The sequence below is a fragment of the Primulina eburnea genome, chromosome 7 (genome assembly GCF_022965805.1).
Source record: "Primulina eburnea isolate SZY01 chromosome 7, ASM2296580v1, whole genome shotgun sequence".
NCBI lineage: Eukaryota > Viridiplantae > Streptophyta > Magnoliopsida > Lamiales > Gesneriaceae > Primulina > Primulina eburnea.
Genome location: NC_133107.1, coordinates 13,308,535 through 13,317,530, shown reverse-complemented (window position 1 = coordinate 13,317,530; position 8,996 = coordinate 13,308,535). Strand labels below are relative to the sequence as shown.

At 39.1% G+C, this 8,996-nt stretch overlaps 1 protein-coding gene across 1 annotated transcript; it reads left to right on the top strand.

Moving 5' to 3' along the window:
• The first annotated feature begins 7,771 nt into the window (after window positions 1-7,771).
• LOC140835709 (uncharacterized) lies at window positions 7,772-8,740 on the top strand. Its single transcript, XM_073201114.1, has 3 exons — window positions 7,772-7,935; window positions 8,203-8,495; window positions 8,628-8,740. The coding sequence occupies exons 1-3, from the start codon at window positions 7,772-7,774 to the stop codon at window positions 8,738-8,740; spliced, it is 570 nt and encodes a 189-aa protein (XP_073057215.1).
• Window positions 8,741-8,996: the final 256 nt, after the last annotated feature.

Below are 8,996 nucleotides of genomic sequence, written 5' to 3'. Positions count from 1 at the left end.
TAGAATGTCATAAGATATTTATTTACTTCGGTGGCAAGCCCGAGTACCTACGTCTAGGGGTGGGTGTCGGTCGGGTTTCACGGGTTCGGGTAATTCGGGTCGGGTACCCGAAATTTTCGGGTATTTTATTTAGTACCCGAACCCGAATTTTAAAAGGTGCTACCCGACGGTTCAGGTACCCGAAAATTTCATGTGTAGTCGGGTACCCGATTTCGGATACCCGAAATTTTTGACAAAAAAATTATCTTCTTTCTCGATGTATATGTAAATACCTACTCTACACAAAATAGCACAACAACAATAAAAAATTGTAGGAAACCATCAATCTAAATAAAATATATGTCAATCAAAGGCAAAACCACTTGAATTCACCATAGACAAAAAAATCCATCATATAGTAACCAATCCAATCATCTTGGAAAGTAAAACATCAACTTCTTCAAATCATCAACAATAGATTAAAAAAAAGTTGTAAATCATCTTCCAACTTCCAAGCTAAATCATCATTTGTCCAATCAAATCAAAGTACCTGAAATGCTATAATTCTATTAGTTTTCTAAGACAATCATTATTAAAGTATATAAATATAAAGAATTTAAATTTTAAAATTTTACAGTCGTCGAATATAATGAATTTAAAACTTTACAAACTTAAAATAATCGATTGTTGATGTTTTTCATAATTATATATCAATTATGGTTGAATCCTTCCCTGAGTTTGTTAATTCTATGCCAAAAATAATAAAAAAAACAAATAGATTAGTCATTAGAGAATAAAACATAACCATTAAGAATAAATATAGAAAAATAAAGAGACAAAAAATAAGCCTTTCTCAAGTATTTCGATTTCAACCAAATCTTCCTCCACGCATATAGGCTTAGAATTCAATCTTAGTCAATCTCGGGTATATACCAAAGCTTGAACTATTCTAGGAGACAATGAACTTCTAAACGCATCCAAAACACGACCACATGTACTAAATGCTGCTTCCAAAGCAACAATGGAGAAAAGAATAGCTAAGATATCACGTGCCAATCGAGAAAGAATAGGAAATATATGAGAATTGACTTTCCACCACTGAAGGATGTCAAAATTTCATCACAATCCTCACGATCCTCACTTAAATATTTCTCCAACTCTGACTTCACATATTCTTTTTTCCCACCAAGTTTGTATTTTCTAAACTCATCTTTCAAGTATGTTCTAGAAGTCATTGAATTATTAGATTGAGAATCTTTTGAAAATGATGTAGAACCTAATGCAGAACGTACCGAACTTCCTGGAGTTCCATGTGTCACTTTATAATCGGAAAAAAGTTCTTGCATTCCGCTCTTCACTTCTTCCTTCATCATCGTGTTCTTTGTGATATGATCATACATTGTATCAAATGAAAACTCAACAAACTCTAATTTGTGACGAGGATCAAGAATCATTGCATATAACATCATGTTCATTTTTTCAATCGAACCCCAGTACTTGTCAAACTTATCTTTCATTTTTCTTGACATTTCACTTAATTCAAAATCATCGCTTACTAACCACTGTTTTAGAAGCATGTCAAAATCACTTATTTCATGAAATATGGTGCTCGAAGTAACATATAGAGAGCCAGAAATTGCCAAAGTGAGCTTGTAAAAGTGTCCAAGAAACTTGACCAACAAACTATCCCTTTCCCAATCATATTCCGACTGAATCCCATCATACGGGGTTTCAAGAGATCATTCACGTAGGCAAGATCTATATTGGCATATGAATCAGATCCTCTTTTCAAAGATATTGCTGACTCTAACATTAGATATGTTGAGTTCCATCTTGTTGGTACATCAAGGCTCAACAATTTCTTTGTATCTATCTTTTTTATCTCAACACATTCACAAAATCTTTCATACCTTGCTGGGGAGTTTCGGACATACCTCACTGCTCCTCTAATTCGAGAGATAGCTAAATGTTCGTCTTTCCCATTCAGACCATCCTGCACAATAAGGTTGACAATATGTGCAATACATCACATATGTAAATATTTCCCCCCTAAAATATTTGTTTTCCAATTGTCAAACCTTTTTTGCAAATATGTTATTGCACCATCATTTGATGAGGCATTATCAACTGTGATGGTAAAAATTTTATCAACTCTCCAATCAAGTAAACATTTTTCAACTGCTTTACCCACATCTTCACTCTTATGTCCAGAAATCGGACAAAAATTCAAAATTCTCTTTTGCAAAGTCCATTCATCATCAATGAAATGAGCAGTTAGACACATATAATACACTTTTGCATTGATGTCCATGTGTCTGTAGTTGTAGAAATTCTTGGACCATGTTGTTTCATAAAATACATCAACTGCACTTTTCCATTCATGTACAGATTATAAACATCCTTGGTTGTTGTCCTTCGAGATGGAATGCTAAACACTGGACATGCAATTGACATGAAGTGTCTAAAACCTTTGTTCTTGAAAAGAAGTTCATCCACAATTAACCAATAAGTTAGTGCCTCTCTTAATTTGTTCTAATCAAATTTCCAAGTATCAATTTGCGTTTCTTTCGGATAATCTTTTGATCGTTGAAAAGAAATCTGGGCTTGACTAGTTGCAACTTCATGAGGTTTTTTTTTTACAAGAAGCGAAGTGATTCTGTAAAGATCGAGTCCCATGTATTCTTGGATCTGCCTTAATCTCTCTACAACAATATTTGCACCGACCTTTTTGCACCTTGTCACTTTCACAATAGAATTTTTCAAAGTGTTTCCAATATTGTGATCTAGAGGTCATATCTTTCCTAGCTCTCTTTTAAGACTCGGGTTTCACTTCATCTTTATCACCATCAGTTTCTAAATATTCCACACAATCAGCATCATTGTTCTTTTTCTCATCAGCATTATCAGCTTCTTCCATTAGATGATCTATTACACTCTCCTACTACACAATAAATTTCTGAAATCCAAAATATGCAATAAGGTAACCCGAATGATCACAAAACAAAATCTTGCACTTTGATAGATCACTGGCCGAATAATCACAAAACAAAATCTTCTTGCACATTGACAGTGAAACACAATTTCAGCATTTTAAAGACGAAAAAATCCAGTGAAAACTAAACCATTCATCATTCATACAGTGAACAAAAGCCTAAGATACGTTCAGTGGGAACAAATCCAGTGATACCACCAGTGAACAAATTGTATACACACACATTAAAGAGGGAACAAATCCATTTATTTACTCAATGCACGATAACCTTCATCATTCATACAATCATACCAGTGAACAATTCATACATTTATTTTGTAATAGATATACCAGTGAAAAATTCATACAATCATGCACGAGCACCTTCATTATTCTTGCACGAGCACCTTTTCCAATTTTTATGAACAAATATTATAATCTAATCACAAAATGATTCACGTTCCTCATATATCTGTAGGAGAAATTTATATTTTAAAAATCATTCTATTATTTATTTCCCCCAAGAAAAAGCCTATGATTGACCGTAATGATATATTTTCAATAATGCAAGTTAAAAGAAAAATTACCAATTCATACCTGAGAAGAGGCAGGTGACTGGCTGAGGGCTGAGCTGCATGGTGCAGAAAAAAGTCGGGAGCTTGGTGAAGAAGGAAGAGGCGAAGAGCGAACTCAGCGAAGAGCCGCAGCTGTGAAGACAGTAGAGAATAATTAGGATTAGGGATTTAGTTTTTTTTCTTTAACTATATAAAACATTATATATATATATATATATATATATATATATATATATATATATATAGAATGTAAATAATTTCGGGTACCACTGTACCAGTATAATATAGAACATAAAACATAATATATATATATATATATATATATATAATATTTCGGGTACCCGCTTTTTGATTCGGGTAGTAAATTACTACCCAAAACCAACCCGACATTTGTAAATCGGGTTCGGGTAGAAACCCGAACATGATTTTGTGATAAAAAAAACCGACCTGATCGGGTAATAAACGATTGGGTCGGATCGGATATCCGATAACCGAACACAAACTCCCACCTGCTACGTCTAAGATAAGAAATATAAGTGTTTGAACACATGTTAGTATATGCAGCAGTGGCCCCAAGCGAAATCCAACGAATCCCTTAACGTCAAGTAAGTATGTTGGACGTGCATTTTTACGTTTTTGAGGTGTACTAAATGTCTTGTGACCAAATTATGTATGAGAATGGAAAGCGGTAAAGTATGACCAGGGACCAATCCACCCCGTTAAATTATGAACGGGTTTAGATCAGGATTGGAAAGCGGTCAAGTATGACCAGGGACCAATGCACCCGTTAAATTATGAACGGGGATCTCATGTATGTGGCAGTTTATCTTCCCTGTCAGCCCAGTACTGTGGTTTAATCTGATCAGACGTATTTATGTATGGGTCACTTGCTTTGAAACATGCCTCTACGCAAAATTATGAAGTTTATGTATGTTCAATTATGTACAAGTATGCAAGCATGTTTAAGAAAAGTTTCACGTTATGGCACGTCTATGTTATGTATGTATGTTCAAGTTTAATTGCAAGTTCAAGTTTCAAGTAAGTACGCTCTATTTTAAAGTCGCATGTGGTTTTATTACGTATTACTTGCTAATTCCAGTTTATACGTGTTGAGTTTTTAGACTCACTAGACTTGATCGATGCAGATGAGGATGCATTTGAGGAGACAAGGGGTGCGGACCAGTGAGCTGGCTTGGACTGAGCGGGAGGCTAAACCCGAGGAGCGCCATGTTTTAAGTTTTATGAATGTTTAAAAAAAATTACTTTGATTTACATTACCAGTCATGAGATTTTAAGCACATATTTTTGTAAACTTTACTTTGAGATCTTTTGTACAATGGTTGTGGGATGAACAGTTTACTTTATCAAAATTGTGAAGGTTCACTTCTTATTTAAGAAAAATTTCAATTTTTCCGCAAATTTTAAATAGTTTAAAAGTACGGTATGTTACAGTTGGTATCAAAGCGATGTTCTTATAAAGGGTTACGCCTACTGCCAGTTGCGAGAAGCTCACGAAGTCACACATCAAGTCTGTAAGTTTTCATGTTTTAAACTATGTTGTGTAGTAAGTATTGAGTCATGGTTTCAACATGTTCATGTTTAAGTTCAAATTACGTGCATCTTATGATATTCTTATTATGTTCATGCATGTGGGTTTACGTGTTGGGTAAATTATTGGAACAATATGCCTCCTAGATGCTTGATTAATCGGGAAGCAAGAGAGGAGGACAGGGAGACTCGCGATGAGGGGAGAGACGATCCTCCTCCTCCACCCCCAGATATGCAAGCAAAGATGCTTGTAGGTATGACGCAGTTCTTCGCGCAGTTTGCGGGGAACCAAGCTGCGGTAGATGAAGGGGCAAGGCCCAGACCGGAGGCTGTGTACGAAAGATTTAGGAGAATGAATCCGAAGGAATATTCGGGGACCACTGACCCGATGATATCTGAAGGATGGATTAAGTCCATCGAAGTAATCTTTGATTTCATGGAGCTGGCAGATGCAGACCAAGTCAGGTGTGCCACGTTCCTTCTGACAGGGGATGTCAGATTGTGGTGGGAGAGTGCGTCAGTATCGGTGAACTTGCAGACTCTGACGTGGAATGGGTTCAAAGAGGTGTTCTACTCCAAGTACTTCACTGAGGAAGTACGATCCAGGCTGACCAGGGAGTTCATGGGGCTGCGACAGGGAGACAGCAGCGTAGCAAAGTTTGTGAGGAAGTTTGAGAGGGGGTGTTACTTTGTGCCCTTAATTGCAAATGATGCCCTGGAGAAGCTGAGGCATTTTATGGATAGGTTGCGGCCGGTCTTGCGCCGCGACGTTCGAGTTGCTGGTCCTACTACCTACACAGTTGCTGTGTCTAGAGCTTTGGCGGCAGTGAAGGATTAGAGAGACATTGAAAAATGACAGGCAGGCAAGAGGCCCTATCAGGCGCCGCATCAGCAGCGACCTCAGTTTAAGAGGCCCTTCCATGGGCAGCAAGGGAAGAAGCCTTTCCAAGGACGAGAGAAAGGCAAGGGTCCTGTTCCACAGCAGCTGGCTCTGCAGAGGCCCGTTGAGTACGTAGTGTGCCCGAAATGCCACCGCCAACATCCGGGACATTGTTTATATGGGTCAAGAAAATGTTTTAAGTGCGGGAAAAGTGACAACATGTTGAAGGAGTGCCCACAGTGGAAGCAGCTAATCCAGGGCAGGGTGTTCGCCATGCATGCTCAGGAGGCGGTAAAAACACGACATTTTTTACTGGTAACGTATTTAATTCAGCAGTATTAAAATTTTTGTCACGCTTTCATGTTTATTTTGATTTGGGATTATTAGTGTTCTAGATGGTATTTTGGTGTCTTTCATTGCACAAGTGTGATATTAGAACTTTTGGGATATAAGTTGTGTTGTGCTAACGTCTCTCAGGATATATTTTCATTAAGAGATTAGCTACTAAGGCCTTGATAGATTCTGGGGCCACAAATTAATTTATCTCGAAGACGTTCGCTAATCATTTGGACATCAAGTTCATTGGCCTTGTTGTGAACTATTCAGTGACAGTCCCATCAGAGGAAGAATTGTCAGCTATTAGGGTGGTCAGAGACATCGATCTTGAACTGCAAGGCCACCTAGTGTATGCAAATTTGATTGTGTTGCCAATGTCAGAATTTGATATTATTTTGGGCTTGGACTGGCTGACGAAGAACCGATTCCTGATTGATTTTCAGAAAAGGTCAGTATTGGTTAGACCGTTGAGTATGGAGCAGTTTCTATTTGAACCTGCTAGATGGAGAAGCTTCCCTCGCATGATCTCTTGCATGCAGGCACGGAAACTTATTTCTAAGGGGTGTTAGGCCTTTTTGGCCAGCATTATTTCCACACCTGACGTGCCCACTCCGTCTATATCTGAAGTACCGCTAGTCAGAGATTTTCCTGAAGTCTTTCCAGACGACGTCACAGGAATTCCACCAGAGAGAGACGTGGAGTTCGCCATTGATCTTATGCCAGGAGTGCCAATATCTAAGGCTTGTATCAATTAGCTCCAGCTGAGATGTTAGAACTCAAGCAGCAGGTTCAATAGCTCCTTGACAAGGAATTCATTCGCCCTAGTTTCTCACCGTGGGGCGCACCAGTGCTCTTTGTGAATAAGAAAGATGGGAGCATGAGGTTGTGTATAAATTACCGAGAATTGAACAAGGTAACGATCAAGAATAAATACCCATTACCAAGAATCGAGGACATGTTCGATCAGTTGCAGGGAGCTTCGGTGTTTTCTAAGATAGATCTTCGATTAGGGTATCACCAACTGAAGATCAAGGATGCAGATTTCACAAGACAACCTTTAGAACCAGGTATGGGCATTACGAGTTCTTGGTGATCCCGTTTGGACTGACAAATGCTCCAGCAATTTTCATGGACATCATGAACCGAGTGTTTCAGCCCTACTTAGGTCAGTTCGTCATAGTATTCATTGACGAAATTCTTATATACTAGAAGAACTACGAGAAGCACAGTCAGCATTTGAGGACAATTTTACAGATCTTGCAGAGTCACAAGTTATTTGCGAAGTTCAGTAAGTGTGAATTCTGGTTGGAGAAGGTAGCCTTTTCAGGTCACATAGTGACAAGCAGTGGTATAGAGGTGGATCCAGCAAAGGTGGCAGCCATTAAGGAATGGGTTGAGCCGAGGAATGCTTCAGAGATCCGTAGTTTTCTAGGTTTAGCAGGTTACTACCGTAAGTTTATTCAGGGGTTTTCTTCGATAGCAATGCCGCCCACTTCACTGACCAAGAAGAATGCTAAGTTCGTGTGGAGTGGCGAGTTCCAGAAGAGCTTCGATATCTTGAAGCAAGCTCTGATTTCTGCGCCAGTGTTAGCCATGCCATTGGGACAAGGAAACTTCGTGTTACACAGCGATTCATCTAAGCTCGGGTTAGGCACAGTGTTGATGCAGCATGATCGGGTGATAGCTTATGCTTCCAGGCAGTTGAAGGTGCGTGAGAAGAACTATCCGACTCATGATCTTGAGTTACCCGACGTTGTCTTTACGTTGAAGATTTGGAGACACTACTTGTATGGCAAGAAATGTCAGATATTCACTGATCACAAGAGTCTCAAGTGCTTCTTCACGCAGAAAGAACTAAATATGAGACAGAGACGGTGGTTGGAATTGGAAAAAGACTATGATTGCGAAATTAGCTACCATCTAGGGAAAACTAACGTTGTGGCAGATGCCTTGAGCCAAAAAGTTGCAGGCATAGCACAGTTGTCAGTACAGAGACCTCTTCAGTCTGAGATTCAGAGGTTTGGGTTAGAGGTTTATCCCAAGGGCAGAGTTCCCAGACTATCTAATCTGACAGTCAAATCGGATTTGCTAGACCGAATCCGTAGAGGACAGCTTTCAGATGAGCATTTGCAGAAATGGAGGCTGAAAGATGAGGCCAAGGGCAGTGTACTATACGCAGTCTCTAATGTTATTGTGAGATACAGAGGTAGAATGTGGGTGCCTAATGTTGATTCCATCAGAGAGGATATTTTGTCGAAGGCACATGCATCTCCGTATTCCATCCACCTAGGAGGTACCAAAATGTATAAGGATTTGCAGATCCTGTATTGGTGGCTAGCTATGAAGAGAGACATCCGCCGATACGTATCAGAAATCCTCACTTGTCAGCAGGCGAAGGCAGAAAATCAGAGGCCAGCAGGAATGCTTAAGCCACTCCCTATCCCAGAGTGAAAATGAGAGAATATCACTATGGATTTTGTTATTGGGTTGCCTAGGTCAGTCAGAGGATCCAATGCTATTTAGGTTATAGTTGACCGACTCAATATGTCCTCGCACTTCCTGCCAGTGAAGATGACTTTCTTAATGACGCAGTATGCGGAGCTCTATATCAGGGAGATAGTTTGTTTGCACGGAATTCCAGTTACTATTGTGTCCGACAGGGACCCGAGGTTTACATCGTCCTTTTGGAAGAGCTTACATGCAACCA

Coding starts and splice junctions, on each gene's coding strand:
- LOC140835709 (XM_073201114.1), top strand. CDS start 7,772: ATGCCGCCCACTTCACTGACCAAGAAGAATGCTAAGTTCGTGTGGAGT. Junction 7,936..8,202: donor AGCGATTCATCTAAGCTCGG/GTTAGGCACAGT, acceptor TTGCGAAATTAG/CTACCATCTAGGGAAAACTA. Junction 8,496..8,627: donor TGTTATTGTGAGATACAGAG/GTAGAATGTGGG, acceptor ATTGGTGGCTAG/CTATGAAGAGAGACATCCGC.